We start from the raw sequence: 27,593 nt of genomic DNA, 5'->3' as shown, positions 1-27,593 counted from the left end.
AGATTTTAGAGACTAATACTTTATCTGATATATCATTTACAAAAATCGTTTCTCATTCTGTCAGTTGCCTTTTAGTTTTTCTGATTGTTTCCTTCACTGTGCAGAAGATTTTTATTTTGATGAGGTCACAGTAGTTCATTTTTGCTTTTGTTTCCCTTGCCTCAGGAGATGTGTTGAGTAAGAAGTTGCTGTGGCCAAGATCAAAGAGGTTTTTGCCTGCTTTCTCCTCAAGGATTTCGATGGCTTCCTGTCTTACATTTAGGTCTTTCATCCATTTTGAGTTTATTTTTGTGTCTGGTGTAAGAAAGTGGTCCAGGTTCATTCTTCTGCATGTCGCTCTCAAGCTTTCCCAGCACCATTTGCTGAAGAGACTGTCTTTATTCCATTTGATAGTCTTTCCTGCTTTGTCAAAGATTAGTTGGCCATACATTTGTGGGTCCATTTCTGGGTTCTCTATTCTGTTCCATTGATCTGAGTGCCTGTTTTTGGGCCAGTACCGTGCTGTCTTGATTACAGCTTTGTAATACAGCTTGAAGTCTGGGATTGTGATGCCTCCAGCTTTGGTTTTCTTTTTCAAGATTGCTTTGGCTATTCAGGATTTTTCTGGTTCCATACAAATTTTAGGATTATTTGTTCTAGCTTTGTGAAGAATGCTGGCGTTATTTTGATAGGGACTGCATTGAATATGTAGATTGCTTTGGGTAGTATTGACATTTTAACAATATTTGTTCTTCTTACCCAAAGCATGGAATATATTCCCATTTTTTTATGTCTTTTCCAATTTCTTTCATAATCTTTCTATACTTTTCAATGTATAGATTTTTCACCTCTTTGGTTAAATTTATTATAGGTATTTTATGGTTTTTATTGCAATTGTAAATGGGATCGATTCCTTGATTTTCTTTCTGTTGCTTCATTGTTGGTGTATAGGAATGCGACCGATTACTGTGCATTGACTTTATATCCTGTAACTTTGCTGAATTCATGAATCAGTTCCAGCAGTTTTTTTGGTGGAATCTTTTGGGTTCTCCATATAGAGTATCATGTCATCTGCGAGGAGTGAAAGTTTGACCTCCTCCTGGCTGCTTTGGATGCTTTTTATTTCTTTGGGTTGTCTGATTGCTGAGGTTAAGACTTCCAATACTATGTTGAATAACCACGGTGAGAGTGGACATCCCTATCTTGTTTCTGACCTTGGGAGGAAAGCTTTCAGTTTTTCTACATTGACAATGATATTAACATTGGGTCCTTCATATATGGCTTTTGTGATCTCGTGGTATGATCCTTCTATCCCTACTTTCTTGAGGGTTTTTATCAAGAATGGATGCTGTATTTTGTCAAATGCTTTCTCTACCTCTGTTGAGAGGATCATGTGGTTCTTGTCCTTTCTTCTATTGAAATGATGAAGCACATTGATTGTTTTGTGGACGTTGAACCATCCCTGCATCCCATATGTAAATCCCACTTGGTCATAGTGAATAATTTTTTTAATGTATTGTTGGATCCGGTTGGCTAATATCTTGTGGAGGATTTTTGCATTCATGTTGACCAGGAAAATTGGTCTATAGTTCTCCTTTTTAGTGGGGTGTTTGTCTGGTTTTGGAATCAAGGGAATACTGGACTCATAGAAAGAGTTTGGAAGTTTTCCTTCCATTTCTATTTTTTGGTACAGATTCAAGAGTATAGGTGTTAACTCTTCCTTAAATGTTTGGTAGAATTCCCCTGGAAAGCCATCTGGCCCTGGACTCTTGTTTTTTAGGAGATTTTTGATTACTAATTCGATTTCCTTCCTGGTTACAGATCTGTTCAAATTTTCTATTTCTTCCTGTTTCAGTTTTGGTAGTGTATCTGTTTCTAGGAATTTGTCCATTTCTTCCAGATTGCCCATTTTATTGGTGTATAATTGCTCATAATATTCTCTTATTATTGTTTTTATTTCTGCTGTGTTGGTTGTGATCTCTCCTCTTTCATTCTTGATTTTATTTATTTAGGTCCTTTCCTTTTTCTTTTTGATCAAACTGACTAGTGGTTTATCAATTTTGTTAATTCTTTCAAAGAACCAGCTTCTGGTTTCATTGATCTGTTCTACTGTTTGTTTGGTTTTGATAGCATTAATTTCTGCTCTAATCTTTATTATTTCCTGTTCTCTGCTGGTTTTGGGTTTCATTTGCTGTTTTTTTTTTTCCCCCAGCTCTTTAAGGTGTAAGGTTAGGTTGCATTCCTGAGACCTTTCTTCCTTCTTTAGGAGGGTCTGGATTGCTATATACTTTCCTTTTATGACCACCTTTGCTGTGTCCCAGAGCTTTTGGGCTGTGGTGTTTTCATTTTCATTGGCTCCTATGTACTTTTTAATTTCCTCATTAACTTCTTTGTTAGCCCATTCATTCTTTAGTATGAAGTTCTTTAGTCTTCAAGTATTTGTTACCTTTCCAAAATTTTCTTGTGGTTGATTTTGAGTTTCATAGCATTGCGGTCTGAAAATATGCACGGTATGATCTCACTCATTTCGTACTTGTTAAGGGCTGATTTGTGTCCAGTATGTGGTCCATTCTGGAGAATATTCCACGTGCACTGGAGAAGAATGTATATTCCTCTGCTTAGGATGAAATGTTCTGAATATATCTGTTAAGTCCATCTGGTCCAGTGTGTCTTTCAAAATGATTGTTTCCTTGTTTCTGATTAGATGGTCTGTCTATTGCTCTGAGTGGGTGCTGAAGTCCCCTGCTATTATGTTATTATTATCAATGAGTTTCTTTATGTTTGTCATTAATTGATTTATATATTTGGGTTCTTGCACAATTTGAGCATAAATGTTTACAATTGTAAGATCTTCTTGGTGGATAGAACCCTTAATTATGATATAATGCCCTTCTTCATCTCTTGTTACAGTCTTTATTTTAAAGTCTAGATTGTCCGATATAAGTATGGCTACTCAGGCTTTCTTTTGTTGACAATTGGCATGATACGCATTTCTCCATCCTCTTACTTTTAATTTGAAGGTGTTTATAGGTCTAAAGTGAGTTTCTTGTAAACAGCATATAGATGGAACTTGTTTCCTTACCCATTCTGTTACTTCATGTCTTTTGGTTGGAACATTTAGTCCATTGATGTTTAGATAGAGTACTGAAAGATAAGAATTTATTGCCATTATGTTTTTTGTAGAGTTGGAGTTTCTGGAGTGTTCTCTGGTAATTTCTAATCTTCGTTGTTTTTGGTATGTATGTATGTATGTATTTATTTATTTATTTTTGTCCTTTTTCCCATCAGAGAGTCCCTCTTAAAATTTCTTCCAGGGCTGGTTTAGTAGTCACAAACTCCTTTAATTTTTGTTTATCTGGGAACATTTTAATCCCTCCTATTTTGAATGACAGCCTTGCTGGATAAAGAATTTTTGGCTGCATATTTTTCTGATTCAGCACATTGAATATGTCCTGCCAGTCCTTTCTGGCCTGCCAAGTGTCTGTGGATAGGTTTGCTGCAAACCTGATCTGTCTTCCCTTGTAGTTTAAGGAATTTTTTTTTTCCCTTGCTGCTTTCATGATTCTTTCCTTACCTGAGTATTTTGTGATTTGGACTATGGTATTCCTTGGTGATGGTCAGTTTTTGTTGAATCTCATGGGAGTCCTCTGTATTTCCTGGATTTTGATTTCTGTGTCTTTCCCCAGATTAGGAAAGTTTTCTGTTATGATTCGCTCACATAACCCTTCTACCATTTTTCTCTCTCTTCATCTTCTGGTACCCCTATGATTCTGATGTTCCTTTCTAATGAATCACTGATTTCTCTAATTCTTAAATCGTGCTCTTTTGCCTTAGTCTCCTTCTGTTTTCTGCTTCATTATTCTCCATAAGTTTGCCTTCTATATCGCTGATTCTCTGCTTTGAGTCATCCATCCTTGCTGCTATGGCATCCATTCCAAATTGCAGCTCAGTTATAGCATTTTTTATTCGTCCTATCTTTTGCTTTTTTTTTTTTTTTTTTTTTTCTGCAGAAAGGGATCCTAACTTATTTTTGACCCCAGCTAGTATTCTCAGTATCATGATTATAAATTCTGGTTCAGAAATCTTTCTTGTATTTGTGTTGGTTAAATCTCTGGCTGTTATTTCTTCCTGATCTCTCTTTTGGGTGAATTCCTTCATTCTGTCATTTTGAAGGGAGAAAAGGAATTGATGAGTAAGAAAAAGTTAAAATTAAAAGAAAATTAAAATTAAAAAGTTAAACACACACATGTGCATGCATGCCCAAATCAAATAAATGATGCTAGATCCTAGGTTGTGTTTTGGTCTGGGGTTGAAAGGGGCTTGATAGCTTAGAGGAAAAAAAAGGGGAAAGAAAGAAATAGGAAATCGTTTGAAAATTTGAAAAAAATGAATACACTGCAAAACAATAAAATGAAATGGTGGAAGTAAAATAGAATTTGAAAAATTTACACAAAAGTAAAATATGAAGTAGAAAAAATTAAAGAAAATATTTTTAATAAAAATTGAAAATAAAAATAAAATTTTTGTCTTTCTGTATTTATGAAAAAGAAAAGAAATGACAAAGAAGGAAAAGGAAAAGAAAATTGAATACATGAACCAGCAAACAGACTGAAATATGATTGAAATTACTTCGTTTTCTCCTAGAAGTCAAAATATGAAACGCTTTATAGTCTGTAAACTAAGCTAATGGAGAGATTTGTTTTCCTGAACAGCGAGGTTGGCCCAGTTGGGCAGGGCTTAGTGTAACAGCTCCTTCTCCAGTAGATGGTGCTGGTTAGCTTACTGGGCTGGATTGTTGTGGCCCTTGTAGGTGTTTATGCACATGCGCAGGAGTGGTGAAAATGGCAGTCTCTAGTATTAGAACTCTGTTCTCCCTGATCAGCAATCACACACCCATCTTTTGTCTTTAGTTCCGTCCACTCATCACTTTTACACTGTCCATGGCCAACCCCCAGGCAGCACCTCCCTTCTGAGTTTTATCTCAAATGCGGCTGTTTTTCCCAATTCCTTATTTCTTAGGGACTGTGGCTTTGACCCATTATACCCCTCTGTGGGAGGGTCTCACCAAGAAATGGCCAGGTACCAGCTGTAGCCAGGAACACTCGCAGGACCATGCTGCTGCCGATGCCCAGAGACTGCAGCTGGGTGCCAGCCCGCCCCAGAAAAAGTTCATATAGTTGTGTAGCAGCTGTGTTTCAGGGATTATGGAAAATCACAACACACATCTAGCACCAGGCTTCACCCCCAATGACCTTGTTCCAGCACCAGTGAATGTCATTGTTCTCCCAGGTCCATTGGGGCCTTTGCCTGTGAGGGATCCACACAGCCTCTACCAGATGTCCTTCCAGCAGGGGAACCACCTCTCTCCATGTGGCCTGAACAGCCCTGGACTTCATTCTGCTCCTGGGGATTTGCCCTTCTCACCAGACCACCGCCAGGTATTGAGATGCAGAGTTTCAGAGTCTGTGTTCCCCCTGTTTATAGAGTCTTAATGGAATTTAAACCCTTTCCTTTCTCTTTTTTCCCTTTTTAGTTCAGTCCCTGTGGCTGTTTCCACTTTTCACTTTCTCTCCAGCTGCTGTTGGGAAGATGCTTTGCCTGTATTCTCTGCCTCCCCCCCCCCACCCCCGGTTTCTGTCCTCTCTCTACAAGGAAAAACAGCTCCCTGCCCTCTGCAGCTTTTCTCTCCCTCAAGTTCACCTCTCTGTACCACATACTTGCTGAGTTCTGTGGTTCAGGTTGTACAGATTGTTGTTAATCCTCAAATCAGTTTTCTAGGTGTGAAGGAAGGTTTAGTTTTGATCTGGCTGTATTTCATGGATGCAAGACACAAAAAATTTCCATGCTGTTCCACCATCTTCCATCCTCCACTGGATACCATATTGACTTTAAGTGGTTGTAACAGTTTTTCAGGCTTCCCTTGTTAGTGATGACCTTGGCAGTTTTGAGAAGTATGGGTAAAGTATTTTATAGGATATGCTTTGATTGTAATTTGTCTCATGTTTTCCTCATTATTAGACTGGGCTTCTATGTCTTTTGGAGTAAGTGACCAGAGGTAAAGTACCATTTCCATCACATCATATCAATGGTACATACCACTACCATTATATGACTCTTGATGCTCACCTTGATCCACTGGCTGACCTGGTGTTTGTCAAATGTCTGCTCTGTAATATTTTTCCATACTGTTTCCATACAACATATATTGTGCATGTTCTGACTGCTTTACCAACTGTTTCGCCCATCTCTTTCCATACTGTACTCTTTAAAAGGAAATCATTATGTGCAGCTCACACTTGAATAGGAGTCAGTCTATATTTCCCTGACAGTGTGATATCTACATAAATTACATCTACATATTAATATGCACAGGGTATTTGTCCATTTTCTCCTATTTATTTATTCAATCATTTATTTATATCAGTAGGGACTCCAGATCATTTTCATGTATAATTATTTTACACTTAGTTATAGCCCAATACTACTTTATTTATTTTATTGCTCATAGTAGTCGGCTTTAACAATCGCAACATCTTAGTTGGCTCTTATTTCTTTTTGACATATCCTTGTCATTATGTGTGTGTGTGAATGTCTTAACATTTTCTTTCTTCCTGGCACTGCAAGATGATCTAGTCTTACTTACATATTGTATGTAAGTACAATATGTATGTATGGCCCAAGCCATACAATCAACCATTCCTCCAAGGAACTTCGTTTCCTTTTACTGGAGATTGGCATTAGAAACAAAGATTTTGTCTCACTGGTACTAGGGTATCACTGCTCTAGAACCTCTCAGCTGACAGAGAAAGACAATGTATGTTTATATACTAACATGTGCATGTACACATATCTATAAATTTTTAATTCTTTTAAATTAATAAAATTTTTGAAAACCCAGGTCACATGTGTTGTCATTGACTTATTTAAAATAATTCATACACACACACACACACACACACACACACACATACACACACACATATATACATATACTTAAATTTTATGCAAGTTTTTCTCAGTGAAGAAATTGTATATAAGTTGTCAGAAAAATAATCTAATGCAGGCATACCTTGTGTTATTGGGCTTTGCTTTATTGCACTCCACAGATACTACATTTTTTTAAATAAATTGAAAGTCTGTGGCAACCCTGCATCCAAAAAGTGTACTGGCACCATTTTCCCAATAGCATTTGCTCACTTTTTGTCTTTGTGTCACATTTTGGTAATTCTCCCAATATTTCAAACTTTTTTATTATTATTTTTATTATGGTGATCTGTGATCAGTGATCTTTGATGTGACTATTCTAATTGTTTTGAGGTGCCAAGAACAGCACCCATATAAGATAACAAATTTGATTGAAAAGTGTGTGTGTTCTGACTGCTTCACCAACTCTTTCCCCATCTCGCTCCCTTTCCTCAAGCCTCCCTATTCCTTGAGACACAATATTGAAATTAGGCCAGTTAATAACCCTTCAGTGGTTTCCAACTGTTAAGGTAAAAAGAAGAGTCATACATCTCTTACTCGAAATCAAAAGCTAGAAATGATTAACCTTAGCAAGGAAGACATGTTGAAAGCTGAGACAGGCCAAAAGCGAGGCCTCTTGCACCAGTTATCCAAGTTGTGAATGCAAAGGCAAAGTTTTTGAAAGAAATTAAAAGTACTACTCCAGTGAACAGACAAATGACAAGAAAGTGAAACAGCCTTAATGCTGATATGGAGAAAGTTTTAGTGGTCTGCATAGAGGATCAAATCGGCTACAACATTCCCTTAAGTCAAAACATATTCCAGAGAAAAAAACCTTTTTTTTCAATTTTGTGAAGGCTGAGAGGGGTGAGAAAGCTGCAGAAGAAAAGTCTGAAGCTAGCAGAGATTGGTTAATGAGGTTTAAGGAAAGAAGCTGTCTCCATAATATAAAAGTACAAGGTAAAGAGGTAAGTGTTGATGTAGATCAGCCCCTGTTGCTAGGGGCTAATGCAGCTCATGACTTTAAGTTGAAGCCAATGTCCATTTGCTATTCCCAAATCCTAAGACCATTAACAATTATGCTAGATCTACTATGCATGTGCTCTATAAATGGAACAACAAAGTCTGAATGACAGCACATCTGTTTACAATATGATTAATGAAGATTTTAAGCCCACTGTTGATACCTACTGCTGAGAAAAGATTTTTCCCCCAAAATATTACTGCTCATTGACAATGTACCTGGTTACCCAAGAGATCTGATAGAGATATATGAAATTAATATTGTTTACATGCCTGCTAACAGGATCCATTCTGCAGCCCATGGATCAAGGAGTCATTTCAACTCTCAAGTCTTATTACTTAAGAAATAAATTACATAAGGGTATAGCTACCATAGATAATGATTTCCTTGATAGTTCTGGACAGTCAATTGAAAATCTTCTGGAAAATATTCACCATTCGAGATGTCATTAAGAACATGAGTGATTCATGGGAAGAAGTCAAAATATCAACATGAACAGGAGATTGGAAGAACTTAGTTCCAATCCTCATGGATGGCTTTAAGAGGTTCAAGACTTCAGTGGAGGAAATAACTACACATGTAGGAGAAATAGCAAGAGAACCAGAATTAGAATTAGAGCCCAAAGATGTGACTGGATTGCTACAGTCTAAGCATACAACTTTAATGGATGGGGAGTTGCTTCTTACAGTTGAGTGGAATCTACTTCTGGTAAAGGTGCTGTGATGATTCTTAAAATTACAACAAAGGATTTAGGATATTACATAAACTTAGTTGACAAAACAGTGGCAGAGTCTTCAGAGGATTGACTTCAATTTTTAAAGAAGTTCTATTGTAGGTAAAATTCTATCAAACAACATCACATGCTGCAGATAAATTGTTTGTGAAAGGAAGAGTCAATTGATGTGACAAATTTCATTGTTTTCTTGCTTTAGGAAATTGCCACACCCACACCAAACCTTCAGCAACTGTCATCATGACCAGTCAGCAGCCAACAACACTGACCTTCCACCAGCAAAAAAATTATGACTTGCTGAAAGCTCAGATAACAGCATTTTTTGGCAATAACATTATTTTTTAAATTAAGGTATTACTTTATTTTTAAAGACAAAATGCTATTGCAAACTCAATAGACTATATAGTACAATGTAAATGTATGTTATATATGCACTAAGAAACCAAATAAATTGTTTGACTTGCTTTTTTATGATATTGGCTTTATTTTGGTAGTCTGGAACCAAACCAGCAATATATATGAGGTATTCTTATAGATTTATTTCCTATTATAATTGGTAGAATCTATGTATTTAGATATAAAATTTCTGGCTTTCATTTTCCAAAATGGCATTGGGCTAAAACAAAGGAAAAGATTTGCTGTAACCATCCTTGGGGAAACAGTTGAAGAAGGCAACTATCTAGACTATCTAAAGAACGTTCAGAAACATCAGTAACATACAAAATACAGCACACTGTTGACTCAGTCAGAAATCATCATAGGAGATTATTCTTTACTGGCTTTGATCTCACAGTAATGAGATTTTTACACCATCCATCTACTATAGTCTGGTCTGGTCCACCCAGTACATGCCAACTTTCAGTATCATCAGAATCATATAGGGGTATGAAATTCAGAGTCCTGGACTCCTCCTCCAAGAGATTCTGACCTAAAAGGTTCAAGGTGAGGCCTAGGAATCTCAATTTCCTACTACTTACTAGATGATGCAAAGGCTGCCCATCAGCAGGTCACACATGCTAGCTGTGCTAGCCCATGGCCTATTTTCTTCACAGTCAATGAAAACAGTCCACTTGGGAGGGGACACTAATCCTTAAGGGAATTCAAGTATAAAGAATGTGTTTGGGACAAAGAAAGTCTCATTTCCAAATGCAATCGAAATGCTAATTATCATGGTGTGTGATACTTTCTTGGTTACTATTATGGGTTGAACTGTGTTCCCCAAAAAGTATTATACTCCTCACACCAAGTACCTAAAAATGTTACTTTATTTGTAAATACAGTCATTGTAGATGTAATTAGTTAAGATGAAGTTTAACTGGAGTAGCGTGGACCAAGGGGTCTATATCCAATATAACTAGTATTCTTATACAAAAGGGGAAATTCAAACATAGGGACAGACATGCACAGAAGGAAGGTGACGTGAAGGCACAGAGACAATGCCACCTACAAGCCATGGAGTGGGAGCAGATCCTCCTGTGCAGTCCTCAGAAGGAACCAACCCTGGTGACACCTTGAATTTGGATTTCCCACATCCAGAATTATGAGACAATCATTTTGTGCTACTCCTACAACCACCCCAGGGAACACATATGGTCACTCATGCTCTTAAATGGTGTTTGCAAATTTTAAGTAAGCCTATTTATTTATTTATTTATTATTTATTTGTTATTTATTTATTATTATTTAAGTAAGCATATTTATTATACAGTCATAAAAATAATATTTTTATATTCCTGTTATCTTAACAGAGAAAAGGAGGACCAGTCAGATAAAAGTGGCTGTCCAGGGTCACACCCAAAGGATGTTGGGGTTAATGAAGATAGTGCTCACACAGATTCCATGATAATGTGAGGCAATAATGAAGTCAGTTCATCTCAAAGTATTTGGTGTTGGCAACATACCTAGATACTGGACACCTGGCCTCATGATTGTGAGGTTTATTTCTTTGATCTTCCATTTCACAGATAAGTTCCATAGTAAAATTAATTATAGATATTAGAAAACACGGAATAATAATATCCATCTTCTTCAAACTTCACAATGATTTCTGAGAACCATTTAGATAGATAATGCTCCAAAGGCTTTAATCTTCTTGGAAACAAGAGATGTGTAATTCTATATTATTGCCATCATCTTTTTGAGTTAAGAGATTGAAAACAAGTGATGACATTGGTCTATAAAAAGACATTTATCTAACAGGGGTCCTCTAAAATGCCATCAAAGCACTGTGGGTGACCGTTCCATATTGCAAAATGCCAGACACACTTAGCCACACAACGGTGTTTCATGAATATTCATTAAACTGTCTTAAATGTTGACACCTGAATTCATGCTGGATATGGCCAGAAAAACATGTATGGAACAGGACACTGTGGTGTGCAGGCACAGCATGCTTTCTCATCCTTGTGGGCTTCAGCTACCACACTGCCATCTCATGTTATCTTGAGTGCATAGACCTTATGCACAGTTATATATGAGAAATGTTCCCACTTATTCCAGCTGTACTTTCTTGCAAGCCTTAATAGTAACCAGAGGTTTAAGTTTTATCTCTGCATATTGTGAATTAGATAAATGAATAAATGAATTGTTGTAATAATTTTGTTTTATTTACTTTAAAAGGATTTTAAAGAAGAGGATCAACAAGGCAAAGCCAGACATTTGTCATGATGCTGCTTTGGGTTTTAAGGGGCTCATAGTACCTCTTTTTCAAATCCATTACATTGGATATGAATTCCATTAAGTTTGAATTTATACACAAAGAGGAATATGCTACCCAGGAATTCCCTCATTAAAAAGTGGGGGATCAGGTCAGATCTCCCCAAACTGCAATGGTATTTGTGAGGCCACACTGGGGATCCTAGAAAGATGATGTGAAGCTAAGAATGGTGTGGGGAGACACTGTATAATATGAAACTCACCTGAATTATCAACATACCCTGAAGAGTATAAAAACCCAATATTTTTGATCAGTAAATAAACTCCTGCAGGAACAGAGTTTTTTTGCTTTGTTTTGTTTTGGGTTTTTTTTTTTTGCTTTGGTTTTTGTAACTGGAAACATTGCAACATAAGAATGAGATTGCCAAATAAAGAAATTCTTAAAAAAAAACTATTCGTAATTTTTACTTTATTTTGTAAACACTCATTCTACTAAGGAATCAATTTCCTGGTTCACATAATCTGGATTCTGCCAATAATCAACAACAATCTATGATAATTGTTTTCAGGCTATAATTAATGCCCATCAATGGCTAACAGTGCACATAACGATTATTAATTAATAAACATATGTATTGGAATATTTTTTACATGTAAAAAATGTTTTCATTACAAGTATATTATACGCAAGATTGACTATGGTTCTAAAACTTTTTAAAAGTATAAGCTCAGGGGCGCCTGGGTGGCTCAGTTGGTTAAGCGTCCGACTTCAGCTCAGGTCACGATCTCATGGTCCGTGAGTTCGAGCCCCGTGTCGGGCTCTGGGCTGATGGCCCAGAGCCTGGAGCCTGCTTCTGATTCTGTGTCTCCCTCTCTCTCTGCCCCTCCCCCGTTCATACTGTCTTTCTCTCTGTCTCAAAAATAAATAAACGTTAAAAAAATTTTTTAAAGTATAAGCTCAGATTTAATCTAATTTTCTTATGGCCACAGTATTGGTAAAAATAATCTCACTTGAAGGAAATTAGTATTCCTCATGATAAAAATTTAAATGTCAAATAAATCTGCAAGCTTCCTGTGGCAGAATGCAATTCTTCCTTTCCTCTCTCAGAGTACATGTGAGAGACACATCTAAATATTCCATATTTTCCAAGTAAAAAGCTCAGTTATTGGCTAGTATGTTGCTTTTATGGGGCTATTCTTTTTTTTTTTTTTTTTTTTTTCCCTCAATGATGACATTTAGTATTCAATAAATCTTCAAATCCCCAAAAAACAACATTATTATTATACCCAAATGAAATGCCCAAAATGATGTTTTTTCAGACTAATAATGCTGCCCAGGAAGTTGTTGGTTATTCCATGAAAAAAGTATTTTCTGGTATAATCATCTGAAAAGTGCAGAATTAAACACAGACTGATTTATTTAACACAATTCTACCTTGTTTAGACACACTGGGCGTCTCCAGGAGGAGAATGCAGTATGCAGTGTTTCCTAATTTATTGCTGCGGTTAGGAAACACTTCTGCTAACACTGATGTTGGTATCTTGTAATATACTGGTGACCTATAGAAAATGGTGGGGAGGGGCACCTGGGTGGCTCAGTTGGTTAAGTGTCCGACTTCATCTCAGGTCATGATCTCATGGTTCATGAGTTGGAGCTTTGTGTCGGGCTCTGTGCTGACAGCCAGAGCCTGAAGGCTGCTTTAGATTCTGTATCTCCCTCTTTCTTTCTGCCCCTCCCCCACTCGTGCTCTCTCTCTCTCTCTCTCTCTCTTTCTCTTTATTTATTTATCAAAAATAAATAAACATTAAAAAATTAAACAAATAAAATGGTGAGGAGATGCTGAAACACCTGATCACATGTGAAGTGCCAGAAATAAGCTCTTCCTTTACCTCTGTGTTCCTGCAGCAGTTGATGGGACACATTTATATTGAAACATCTCTCACTAAATTCTAAATCCTTGTCCTTGCAAGCCTGGGGACTCACTAAGATGAAGAAGTGTCCAGAACATTTTAGCTCTTCCAGGAATTGTTTTGCAATTAAAAGAGATATTAGATTGTTATTAGATTATTGAATCTATGAATAGTAGTTAAAAGTACTTTTAAGACGATAACAAAGTTTGCATAAAAATATTAAAGAGGAAATCAGCCTATTATGAGCTCTTTCACAGCTTCCTAAATATATTAGAGTTATCTGTCTTGATATTTTAACAGAAAGGTTACTTTGTCTGCATTTAACACTTCTTCGGAACATAATCATCCTATGTCTATAAGGGTTGTTTGGGGTTCTAGAGAACCCAAAGCTTTTCAAGATAAAGTAGTGTGCCCACAGCAAGTTATTGGTGGAACTGGAATGCTTTGAAGCCCACTCTTCTATGGCAAGAGTAATAGTGTGTGGGAATTGTGAAATCTAGATGAGTTAGTGCATGTAAAACATTTAAAATAATAACTGGAATATTACACATGAGCTGGCATTATTTTTTTAAGTTTATTTATTTATTTTTGAGAGAGAGAACAAGATGGGGGATGGGGTACAGACACACACACACAGAATTCAAAGCAGGATCCAGGTTCTGCACTGTCAGCACAGAGACTGTCATGGGGCTTGAACTCTTGAACTGTGAGAACATGACCTGAGCCAAAGTCAGACACCTAACCCACTGAGACACCGAGATGCCCCATATTAGCTGGCATGATTATAGTCAAAGTCATCCAGCTCATTGTGCTGTATTTGAGATTGCCTAATTACCAAACTGCTCTATAGGTCTTTGGGGAAATGTTTTACTCAAAGCCTTATAGCCAGATGCCAGAATGGATACTGCACAAAGTCAGATCCCAGGAATCTCCCTGGAAGTGCAAGTGAAATCTAACAGCTGTATTCCCTTCTGGCAAAGAACTCCATGGGATAGGACAATCAGGGAGGGATCCAACCTCAGGCAGGCATTATTCCAAAAACTATTTGATCTAGACCTGTTTTTTTTTCAAGTTTATTCATTTATTTTGAGAGAGAACATGCACACATGTGCAAGTGGGGAAAGGGCAGAAAGAGAAAGAAAGAAAGAGAGAGAGAGAGAGAGAGAGAGAGAGAGAAACCTAAACAGGCTCCGTGCTGTCAGTGTGGAACCCAACATGGGCTCCATCTCACACCAATAAGACCATGACCTGAGCTGATATCAAGAGACAGATGCTTAACCAACTGAGCCGGCTAGGTGCCCAGATCTAGATCTGTTCTTATGGGTATCACCTTTTGGGTGTGACTAGTTATAGACACCCTTCAAGCATGATTCTACTGCAGAAAAATGGGCATCAACTTGTTCAGCCCCCATTTCATAGGTAAGAGATAAGCCTACTAGATTTGGAGTCATATCTGCCATTGAGGAAACTTAATGAGAATTTTCATCTAGAATATCTGAGCTGGTTTCATTATTCCCTTCAACACATGTCCAATCCTATTGTAGTGATGTGATCACATATTGCTCCAATATGTTTTACTTCATTCTTCTTTGCTTTTGGTATTCGTCGTATCCCATATACACATCACTTACTCGACTTGTCCATTTGACTGACAGAAAGTCTTTTAAATATAATACTTCCTTTTCTTTATTTTCTCTTCTTTCTGATAACACTCATGACCTTTCCTAGACTCATACCCACCTCCTAACTGATATCCTTGACTCAAATATTTTCCTCTCTATTTCGTTTAGGAGAACATCACTAGGAGCCAAGAACAGTCTACATGTTTCATATAATTAGCTAACAACATAGACAATAACCCCTTAATGTAATACAACAAAAAAGATAAACTTAATAAATACATAAATTATATGATAGATTATATCAACTAGTGAAGGCAGAGATTGCTCATAGGGTAGAATTCAATGAGAAGATGATTTTTGAGCACAAACTTATAGAACATAGGGGAGTTAGTCATGAAGAAATCCTGATGAAAGGCATCTAGGCATAGAACAGTCTGTCAAAAGTCATATAGTGAGAACATGCTTGATATGATGGAAGTGGAGTCAGAGAGAGTGCTTGGGTGAGACGTTGGGGGCAGAACATCAGGGGGTAGATCTTACAGGGCTTTGTAGGCGATCATAAAGACTGGCATTTGCTCTAAGAAAGAAGGGGAGTCATGAAACAGTTTTTAGTGGAGGAATGTTGATTTCAGTAATGATATATCACTTTCTTGTGGACCATAGGTGGGCAAGTCTATAATCAAGAGGATAAATAAGGGGGGTAATGCTCTAATTCAGGAAATAGTTGATGGTGACTCAGATCAGGATAGTAGCAATGCAATTGGTAGGAACCATCATATTTAGAATATTTTGAAAATATAGTCAACAGCATATGCTGATATTTTGGATTTGATATATAAAAGAAAGGGAGAGAGGATGATCCTGGAGTTTAGGCCTGAGAAAATGAAAGGATGGAGTTCAGGCCTGAGAAAATGAAAGGTCACCACTTGGTAGGGAAAAACTATAGCTAGAATTGCCTGTGTGTGCATCAGTTTGGGACATGCTAAGTGGGACTGGTCTCTGAGACATCCCAGGGGAGATCTTAAACATGTAGTTGGGTCCAGGAGGCTGGAATTTATGAGATATTTGATCTGGAGCTGGAGATGTAAATTTTGGAGTTCACACCACAGAAACCTGGATGAGACTCAGAAGAGTGAGTATAGATAGAAAATGGAGTCCTGGGCATTCCCAGAAAAACAGAATGTGGAGAAGATGGAGGTCCAACACAAAATGTGGAGGAAGAGACATCAAGGGGAGGATAATTAAGAGAGGTGTGTCCTGGAAACTAAGGGAAGAGGTAAGAGGAGTCATAGAGAGAGAAGGAGGCTTAGCATTTTAGAGGTCCCTGGTGACCTTGCTGAGAATAGTGTTGGTGGAAGAGTGAAGAGGAAAGTCTGGCTGGGGTGGGCTCCAGAGACAGGCATGAAGGTACTGGGTCGGTGAGACTAGAGGACTCTTTAGAAGAGTTTGCTGCAACAGGCACAAATAGGACAGTAGCTTGTGGAGGAATCATATTCTAGATATTCCCCTTCATATCTACCTTATACTCTATTCCACCTGCTTTATGCCCAGGAAGCTTCTACCTGGACCACACCATATAATTTCCGTGAGTTTTGGCTTCTAGCCCTTGGGGAGAAGGGACAGAAAATATGAGGTAAAGGAGGTTAAGACAAATATTCCTAGGATCCTTTCCTGCCTCAGTGCTGCAGTTCAGCTGGATTATCTGCTGAAAGTGATACTAGCTGCCATACAGCCCTTTCACTGCAACTATTTCTCAAGATTCTAGTAACCACTCCCCTTTCTTGCGTCTTCAGCTAAGTGGTAATAGCTTCCCAATATCACTAACTAGAGATTACTGCAATATGTCTATATTAGTTTCCTATTGCTGTTGTAACCAATGACCACAAACTTAGTGGCTTGAAACAACAAAACATTTTTATGTTATAGTTCTTCAGGTCAGAAGTCTGATATATGTCTTTCTTGGCTAAAATTAAGATGTCAGTAGGGCCATGTTCCCTTCTAGAGGTTCTAGAATTCATTTCCTTGCTCTTTCCAGGTTCTAGAAACTCTCACTTGTCTTGGCTCATGGCCCCTTCCTCCATTTTCAAATCCAGCAAAATTGTACCTCTCTGAGTTTCTTCCACAGTCACATTGTCTTCTGACTCTCTTCTTATCCCTCCTTCTTTCATAATGAACACATCTAGATAATCCAGGATAAGCTCTCGGTCTGAAGTTCAGGGGACCACCAACCTTAATTCCATCTGCCACCTTAAGTCTCCTTTGTCAAGTAACATGATGTATTCACAGGTTCTGGGGATTAGAAAATGGACATCTTTGGGAGCCATTATTCTGCCTACAACAATGCCTTATTTAAATATGTCATAAGTCCTGCCAGCAAGATTGTATATAGTTTCTACCCTTCATTATCTTCTTCTTAATTACCCAGTTTGTGTGTGTCATTTTTTTGCACACTGGAGACCTGACTGGAAACCAGTCATTTTTTTTTGCACACTGTAAACCATTTTTTTAAAAAAGGTTACTTAAATAAAAGCTTGTTTTTAAGTAGATGGTAGTAATGATCCAGCAGAAACTAAAAAAAAAGTGTGTGAGAGAAGGAGATGTGTTGGAGCAATCTCTTGTATAGGGGAAAAGAAAGATGACCTGGTACATATGTAGGTAAGCAATGGGAGTTCATCTGCAGCACTATGAGGGAGCGGTTGCAAGAGGTAGGCAAAGGTGTTGGACATCCTCTGAATTCCTCAATATTCTAGGAACAGTGAAAAGCAAGATCATTAGTGGAAAGTAAAGAATGAGGTTGGGACAAAGAGCAAAATAGGAACTGGCCATTCAAGAAAGTGGAAGAATAAATAGACTCCAGCGTAAATTTTAATGGAGGTGATATTACTCCTGTGGGAGTGAAATTCTTTTTGGAGGGACAGGTGACAGTCTTTGATATTGCTATGTGTAGTCCTCCAAAAGGCCATAATACATGAAAATATATACAAGCATATCATTAGTATCAGTATTTCTAAGGGAGGTAGTTAAAATATATATAAAAAGACTCCTTAGGAGAAGTGATAATGAATAAAAGATTGAGAAACGCCAAGAACAATGTAATATGATAACCTTAAAACCCTCTTGAAATTCATGGCCAACAACTTCAAAAGACAGTAATGATGAAAAATAGCATGCTTTTATTTATTATTTTTCCTCCATAATGCTGCATGGGTGTGGTTTGGAGTGGGTAGAGGGCTGGGTTTCACTAGGGTTGGATTGTATGCAAGAAAAGGGGGAAAAGGGAGCTGAGAGAGTGTGTAAAAGTGATCATAGTAACTTTTCCAGGATTTTCCACTGGGGAAATAGGATATAGAGCATTCTGGTCTGCTACAATAAGCATTGGAGTGTGGCAACCACCTTGGGCCCACGAGACGTTTAGAAATGAAGAATGAAAATTCATCATTTACATCTCACTCCCATATTACACAGCATCTGATTTATTAGAGGCAAGTGAGTTTAATTTTTTTAATATAGATTAATTTATTTAGAATACATTTTGTTCTTATTTTCTAAAGGAAGGGGTGATTTATAAGATTCAACATAATATGAAGTTCAAATAAAAACAGAAGTCAGAGAAGAGCAGGTAGAGAACATCCATCTATCAATGTCAATACATTCATTGACTTCCTGGAACAAGTAAAAAAAATTCCTGGGGAACTGTCATTTCTTATAAATGACAGCCCTAAACATTGCGTAGAATTTAGCTTAATATAATGTCTATTTGTTATGCTGGTGTATAGATTCTTGGTTTGTTCATAAGCCTTTAATGTCTACCATGTTTTTCTAGTGAGACTGAAATCTTCTTGCTGCCAGTGAATGTTTTCCATATTTGTTTAAACCCACAGTAATGTGATAGCACTCCAACCGGTCTTAAGGGTTAACTTACTTCAAAGTTAGGCACTCTTTGCAGACCTAAGCCCTTTAATATGTAGTAGAATTTACTTCCCCTGAGATTTGCAGACCCCTGACCTTAAAGAGTGAAGGATGAAACTTTCCCAGAATTTAAGTCCTCACTACATTTGAAAACAGCTGCCACTGATACCAACAAGTCTGTTCAGGGTCACGTCGACACAGGGGACACAGGACTAGCCGCCAGGGCACCTGCTTTCCCACACACAGACCCCTCCCTTTTCCCGTGCCTTCCCCTTTAAAACCCTCTGGCTTCACCTGGATGGGGAAGATGGTCGTTGAGATGTTTGTCAACCATTTTTCCAGGTTACAAGCTTCCTGAATAAAGCAGCATTTCCTCTCCCACAATCACTTGTCTCTTGAGTATTGATTTTTGAGCATTAAGTAGCTGAACCTAAGTTTGGAACCAATTCTCTGGTAACAGTAACACCTAGCACATAATTGCTCAGACTATTACCTTGACTCCCCAGCCCCCTCTATTTGCTACTTCCCTGTGCTGATATTGTCTTAACAGTGGATTTCAAAACTCCTGGGCCAGTTGTGTTTTAGTTGCCTTTGGATTTCCTATCCTTTAACATCATCTTTCAGAGAACAACAAGAGAAGAAAAACAGCATTGATATTTGGCACTTAAATGCTAGGACAACTCTCTCATTTAGTTACCCTCCTTTGGGCCGCTTTATACCCAAAAGGTCTGCTAGTACATTTCAACTTTTCAAGGAGCAGAATTACATTCTTAATGTAGGTGACTCATAATTGGGAAAAAGTCTCTCCAACACATTTCCCTTCTTGCTGCTTCCACAGCTTATTTAAATAAATTATGATCTTTTATTCTTTTAACTTTATCATTGTCTAATATTTAAACACAGACACCATTTCTCACCTTTACCACCATGACACCTGTAGGGAAGTTTTGATTTTCTCTGTTAATCAGGGATTTTCAGACTTTTCTTAATGTGGAAATGTTCTATATTTTACTATTCTATCAAGAATTCAGACTCTCCTTTAAAGGTATTTACCTCTAATTATCAAAGTTTATATCTTAATCTTAATCATCAGTAAAAAAATTGTTATGGAGTTTTAAGTGCCAATAAACTATTCACATTAACAATAAGATCAGTAGAAAAGCTGGCTTTAAAGCCATATGCACCCCACACCCTGGAAAAAGTAAATCAATTGCAAAATAGTAGGCCATAGGCATAAGTAAATACTGAAAACAAACAAACAAAACCCCCCATAAAACAAAAATCCCCAAACATCCAAATACATTAATAGATGAATCACTTCTTTTCATCTTAATATGCATATGAGTCACTTAATGAAATCAAATTGGTGGATTATTATTCTGTTCAATATATTGGAAAAGAAATACAAAGCTTAAAATAAAGTTTAGAGTAAAGGATACCAAAAAAACAGAAATTAAAATGCAAAGGGCTTCTTTCATGTTGAGATTATCAATAATATTTTATTATGTATGTGGAAAGTTGTACTCCCATCATTACTAAAATCAGTTTATATAAATATTGTCAATAGTTGGAATCCTAGTTAAGCTTATGGACATGATGCAAATACAGCCTTAATTAAAAATTTTTGATTAAAAAAGACCATTCTAATCATCCTTTTCCCATACCAATTAAAACTTTAAAAAATATTTTCACTTTTGAATTGGTTATTTTTCCTCAAATATCACTTGAGGTATATGATTGCCCTAATATAAGTAGTTAAAGCATATGCATGATGGAATTCTACATTAAGAGTCTGATTATATGTAGCCTTAGGAATGAGGGAAGAAAAGTCAGTCTTTTTTTTGAAAGTTATACTTCCTTAAATTAAGTCCTACCTGCAGATGTTGTTACAATTTCTGTAGTGTTTCTGAGGCCCATAAAGTCAAACTGATAAAGCCGCCAGGATTTCTGATCAGCTGCCTCAACTGAATTTTTTCTCCATCTGTAAATCATTTCTTCTTTGGGGTAGCCATCTGAAAATATAGAACAAATGTTTACCCTTGAAGATATAGGTTTATAAAACATTATAGTCAAAATTATAATTCTGATCATTTGACAGAAGTTAAAATTTTAGGTCATATTTGCTCTCAAAAATTTACTCAAAGGCACTAAAACTCAAAAATTAATGGGTAAAGGCCATTAAACTCAGAGAGTTCCTGCTGCAGATCTTCATGATCAGCAAGATGTTCACAGCCAGAAGCCTGGTCATCATCTGTGTGGACCCAGCATATAACGGGGCTGTCTTTGTTTCTTTAAGCTTGGAGAACCCCTTTTAGTCACCATAAGCTGTGGTCAGCTTTCAAAGAGGGAAGATGCTAGTCAGAGTGTCACTAGTTTCCAGACTCTGAGATCTAACTATCTGACCTACATCACCTTCTCTCTCCCCAAAACTCAGTCCATTCAGATCTCAGGAAAAACAAATTTAATAAGGCAATCATGCCAGGATTCCAGAGGTTAACTGACTCTCAGTCCTGCTTTGACTTTTATTAGAGACCAATGCTCACCTTATTAAATTCTCCAGGAAACAAGATGCTAGTGTGTTTCTGCTGCCTTAAACCTAGTGTGGCAACCTGCTCAGAGCCAGGTGTCATGGACAGGTGCTGTTACCAGGGTCCTGTGGGGTCCCTGGTCCAAGCAAGAGTTTGCCCCAATTATTGCTTCTCAACTCCTCGATCCCCACTTCTGAACAGCACTTGGAAAACACTTAGTTTTTGGAGTACTGTCCTGTCTCCAGGCTATATAACAAGGTTTCCCCATAGGGCATGCCTCACCTAAGAGCAGGCCTATATCCTATGTTGTTGCCCAACACATGACAGCATTGGTATTATTAGCCCTTCACTGATTCACATAGACACTGCTGGCATGACTGTCTGTGGTAGTAGGAAATGTATGCACTAGCATCCTGAATATAAAAAGCACCATACTGGTGCACACATACTAATACAAGCATATTAATAAAGTGATTGAAAATTTCTAATTAAATATTGCAAAGATCAGTTTGCAAAACCCTTAAAGACAGTATGCATTCTTGGTATTTTCCCTTCTGCCCATCATTGTTAACTTGGGTCCCTCATTAAAAGACTAAAATAGATCACAGGTATGCCCCCTTCTTTCTGATTGTGTATTGTTCTGTGAAATTATTGTCACCAATTCTGGGATAATTGCTCTCCTTTAACTTGACAATGTTGATATCAAGGCACTGAGACTCAGCTCCAGACATTTCTATGAAGTAAACAAACATTTTACTTGGCCATTAGCCACTGTCCTGCTTGCTTTATCTTCCTATCAGACTGTCATAAAGGACTTTATGCTACAATTATTTCTTTTTAACTTGTTTTATTAAACAGCTTTATTGAGGTGCAATTTGCATACATAAAACATGTACAGTTCAGTGGTTTTTAGTATATTCTCAGAGTGGTGGAACTATTTTCATAATGTAATTTTAGAATATTTTCATCACCACAAAATGAAACCTCAGATCCACTAGCAGTCACTTCCCATTCCCCTTGCACACATCACTAACATCACTTGTCTCATCCAGTCCTTGGCATCCACTAATGTATTTTCTGTCTATAGATTTGCCTGTTTTGGACATTTCATATAAATGAAATCATACAACATGTTATCTTTTAAACTGACCTCCTTCAGTTAGTGTAATGTGTTCAAGGTTCACTCATATTGTAGTCCCTGTGAGGTTTTCACCCTTATTTATCACCCAATAATATCCTACCACATGAATATACCATATTTTGCTTATCCATTTGTCAATCGATAGGTAGTTTGCTTGAATCCACTTCTACAATCTTATGAATAATGCTGTGATGAACATTTGACATTTTTTAAATAATTTATTCAAGACTATTGTAATACGAAAATGAAGCTCCATCAAAATAAAGAACAATAGGGTTTTTTAAAGCTAAGGTGAGCAAGTGAAAAGCAATTAGAGAATGTTAGGAAGAGGTCATAGACCACCAGTGTGTGCTAATAAACTTCACATATCTTTATGATGAGAGGTAGTTATGCAACTTGGAGGAAAGCCCTGCCGAAGTTAGGCTATTACCTTCCTACAGAAACTAGGAGATTGGGATACTATCTTTCTTGAATATATTTTAAAGAGATGGTTCCCAGATCCTTGAGAAAGACAATTTCTATTATGAAACTAACAAGATCCCTTTAAAAAGACTTACATCTTAAAGGGTCAGAGAAAGAACTTATAACTACAATTTTTTTCTTTTTTTATTAAAAATATTTTTAAATGTTTATTTATTTTTGACAGAGAGAGACACACACACAGCATGAGTGGGGGAGGGGCAGAGAGAGAGGGAGACACAGAATCAGAAACAGGCTCCAGGCTCTGAGCTGTCAGCACAAAGCCCGACGCAGGGCTGGAACTCACAGACCGTGAAATCATGACCTGAGCCTAAGTCAGACGCCCAACCAACTGAGCCACCCAGGTGCCCCACAATTTTTTTCTTTTAAAGTAAATGCTGTCAAAGAAGGGAGGCTAGGAGCCTATCAGGAAAAGGGCTGCGTGAAGTTTAGTCAAGGTGAGGGGTACTTAAAGCATTTTGGTCACTAGGAAGCCTCAGCATGGTGTACAGTAACCAAAATAAAAATTTTGCTGCTATTGTCCTATTTCTCTGCTTGTCTTCAAGGCAAACCTTCTTGAAAGATTTGCTTATCATCATTGTCTCTGATAAATCACCTGTTCACTCTTCAATACATTCCATTACTCCACATCTGATACTCTCCTGTGACTGGTCAACATATTGCCAAATCCAGTGTCCAGGTTCTCCTTCTGTAACTTACTTGATCTCAGCAACGTTCAATAGAATTAACTCCTTCTTCTTGAAACTATATTCCCTTGCCTTATGTTGTTTCATCCACTTCACTGGATGTTCCTTTTCTGACTCCTTTGCTGGTTTCTCCTCTCTGATGTCTGAAAGTTGGCGTGCCTCAGGGTTTGGCCTGGACTTCTTCCTTTTTTTTTTTTTTTTTTTTTTACTTTTGGAGAACGTATTCTCTCTAGGTAATATTTTTCTGCTCCATTATGTTAAGTACCATATTTAGGCTGATGACTCCTATGTCAATGCCTTAGTCTTGACATTTTTCTACGTCTCAAGAATCAGATATCCAGCTCCCTGCTTCTCATAAGATATCTAAAAGCACTACATGTTTAACTTCTTCCAAAGACAAGTTTCCCTTCCCTTAACCTAAACTTGCTTCTTTTCCATTTTTCTACCTAAGCAAATGGCAGTATTACCCACCTAATTATTCAAGAGTTATAAACACCTATGTATGAGATTTTGTGCTGCTTGTTTTCAATTTATTTTGGGTTTATGAATAGGAGTGGAATTGTTGAGTGATAGAGTAACTATATTTAACATTTTTTTAAGTTTATTTATTGGGGTGCCTGGGTGGCTCAGTTAAGTGTCCGACTTTGGTTCAGGTCATGTTCTCACAGTTTGTGAGCTTGAGACCACCTTGGGCCCCACATTGGGCTCTGTGCTAACAGTTCAGCCTCTGTGCTGACAGCTCAGAGGCTGAAGCCTGCTTCAGATTCTGTGTCCCCCTCTCTGTTCCTCCCTTGCTTGCAATCTCTCTGTCTCTCTCTCTCTTTCGAAAATGAATAAACACTAAATTGTTTTAAGTTTATTTATTTATTTCGAGAGAGAGAGAGAGAGAGAGAGAGAGAGAGATACCATGAACATGAACAGAGAACAGGGGAGGAACAGAGAGAGAGAGAGAGAGAGAGAGAGAGAAAGAATCCCAAGTAGGCTCCCAATGTTAGCACAGAGCCTAAAGTTGGGCTCCATCTCATGAATCATGAGATCATGACCTGAGCTGAAATCAAGAGTTAAATGCTTAACTAACCAACACACCCAAGTGCCCCTATATTTAATGTTTTGGGGAAACTGCCAAACTGTTTTTCAAGGCAATACCTTAAAATCCTACCAGCAATATATGAGGGCTCCAACTTCTCCATAGTCTTTCCAAAATTTGCCAATATCTGTCTTTCTAATTATAATAATCACAGTGGGTGTGAAGTGTACATGGCTGTTTAATTTTCACTTCCCTAATGACTGATGATATTGAACATCTTTTCATGATTTTATTGGCCATATATATGTCTTCTTTGGTGAGGTATTTAGATTTTTGGCTCATTTTTAAATTGGGTTATTTGTTTTCATATTGTTGAGTCTTAAGAATTATCTATATAATTTGGGTCAAATCTTTTATTAGGCATATGTTTTACAAATATTTTCTAGTATGCTGTGGATTATCTTTTGATTCTCCTGCATTTTTGAAGAAGAGTTTTGCTAGTTCTAGAATTATTGGTTGACAGTCTTTTACCTTCAACATTTTGAAGGAAATTTTCTAATCATCTTCTGGCCTCCTTGGTTTCTATTGAGAAATTGTCAGTTTGACTCTGATGTGGAAAGGTACGTATCTCTTTGAGTTGCTTATAATTTGTTGAGCTTCTTTAGGTTGCTAGCTTTTCAAATAATTTTGGCCCTATTTCTCTGCTCTTCTCCTTTGAGACTTTCATTAAATGTTTATTGGTAATTATCATGATGTGCCAATGGATGTATGAGTTTCTATACACTTTTCTCAACTCGGTCTTCATTTTGTTCCTCTTACTAGATAATCTTTACTGGCCTATCTTCAAGTCTGCTGCTATTTTCTTCTGACTGCTCAAATCTGTAATTTGTAGCTGGCTAGTGAATTTTTTCTTTCAGTCATTGTACTATTCAACTCCAGAATTGGAATTGATTTATTTTTAATAGTTTCTACCATTTTACAGATATTCTTCATTTAGTGAGACTTAATTATCATACTCTCCTTGCCCTTAATTCATCGGACATAGTTTACTTTAGTTCCTTGAATGCATGTAGAAAAGCTGACTTAAAGTTCGTGTCTATTACATCCAACATCTGGGATTCTTCAAAGATTATTTCTATTGACAGCTTTTATTCCTGTGTATTGGTATGCTTTCCTATTTCTTTGCAGGTTTTGTAATTTTTCATTGGAAACTGGACATTTTAAATAATGTATTATAACAATTCCAGTATCAGAATCCTCTTTTCACTTAAGGGGTGGTTGCCGTTCCTGGGTTTTTTGGTTTCATGCTTGTTTTTCTTCTTGTTAATTTCCTTAGTGACTCTTCTAAACTAATTTGTAAATCTGTATTCTCCACACTGTGTAGCCACTGAGTTCTTTAAATTTTTGTTGTTGATTTTATGCTCTTGTTTTTGTTTTTAAGCCTGGTCTCTCCTAAACTTCACTTTTGGTTTATTATAATTTAGTGGTCAGCCAGTGATCAGTGAGAAAGTTTCCTTAAATGTCTTGCCTGTATTTCTTCCTAATTCTGCTAAGGAGATCTGTGTGTGAAGGCATAACTTTAAACTTTAAACAGTTTACAGGACAGCCTTAGCTTTAATTTTCTGCTTACACAGTTCCTCAAAGCCAGAGGTTAGTGACAGGGCCTTCTCTATTCCTAGGTGTTTCCTGGGCATGCACACAGCCCTGCACAGATACACAACATTCTTATAGATCTTCAGGAATTTGCTGGAGCTCTTCAAAGTTCCTTGTAGTACAGGTCTTGCTTTAATTTTTTTTTGGCCTGGTCTTTTGTTTGCACTAATTAATATCACAAACTTAGGCAGATATAACATTGTCAGAAGATTTCCAATTTTTTTTCTATGATGCTTTAGTGATACTGAATCTTAAATTGTCTTTTTTTTAAAGCTGAGCTGAGCTCTGAGTCAAATGGCCACAATACCTAGGGAATGAAATTTTTCATTTTGCTAGAATACTGCTAGTTTTGACAAAATATTGACTTTGCTTTTGGGATAAAATTCTTAACTGAGTACCCAAAGAGGTCCATCTTGTCCATTCATTGTGAGCCTGCACATCTTTCATAACTACCATGCCAATGAGTCTTCAAGAAGGCAGAGAGAAAGGGGATAACCCAAAGCTTACATGCATAGGCTCTATTATTTCTGAGATTCAAAAGTTTCTCTTGGATAGACAATTTGTGACTTTAGTTATTTATACTGTTTTGAAATTTTAGTTGCTTTGCTAGTATTTTCACTGATTTTTATGGGGAAGTGGTCACTGAGATGCTTACTCCACCATTCCAAAGTTTATCTTCCATGCCATAATTATAACAATAATAAAGCAACAAATGATGGATTTTATTCATTGTACACCAATAGGCTCAATAGGATTTTTACCTATATTTTCCATTTAATCTTAATCCTCTTCTGGACTTATCTGAACATTGTAAATATTAAATAACTTACCCAGTGCCACACAGATCACCTTTGATGAGCTGCAAAACAAACCTAGGTCTATACAACTTCTTGTATAGACTTCTTTCAACTCCATTCTACCTGACTTCTTTTACAACTTTCATTCTTATTTCTAATTCAGAAGGTCTCCTGTTGTATCCTCCCTTTGACAAATAATCAATACTAATGTGTTGATAAATTTATATGTAACATTTTCTGTAAAACATATTTACATTTAAATTAACCATAGTCTTCTGAAGATGTATGCAATCACTTGAAATAACAATGGTAGTTGGGATTTTATAGAGAAGGTAAAGTGGAAGAAAAATTCTAGTGTCTTACTTAGCCACTGAATTCTTTTCTATGCCTCGTTTTCCTACACATCATCATCATCAATATCATCACAATCATGGTCATGGTCATCATTATCTTCACCACAGTGATCATCACCTTTGCCAATACTG

The 27,593-nt window shown here is 37.1% G+C and overlaps 1 protein-coding gene across 4 annotated transcripts in view; it reads right to left on the bottom strand.

Moving 5' to 3' along the window:
* GABRG3 (gamma-aminobutyric acid type A receptor subunit gamma3) overlaps positions 1-27,593 on the bottom strand; it is a 729,606-nt gene that overhangs the window by 70,065 nt on the left and 631,948 nt on the right. For all 4 annotated transcript variants that reach the window (XM_019435789.2, XM_019435788.2, XM_019435790.2 and 1 more), the window contains exon 6: positions 20,671-20,808. In XM_019435789.2, the coding sequence (XP_019291334.1) occupies positions 20,671-20,808 (138 nt within the window). The remainder of the gene's footprint in view (positions 1-20,670; positions 20,809-27,593) is intronic.

This window comes from Panthera pardus, unplaced genomic scaffold (genome assembly GCF_024362965.1).
Source record: "Panthera pardus isolate Hobbes unplaced genomic scaffold, ASM2436296v1 HiC_scaffold_24, whole genome shotgun sequence".
NCBI classification, from domain to species: Eukaryota; Metazoa; Chordata; class Mammalia; order Carnivora; family Felidae; genus Panthera; species Panthera pardus.
This window is presented reverse-complemented; position numbering and strand designations above follow the sequence as displayed.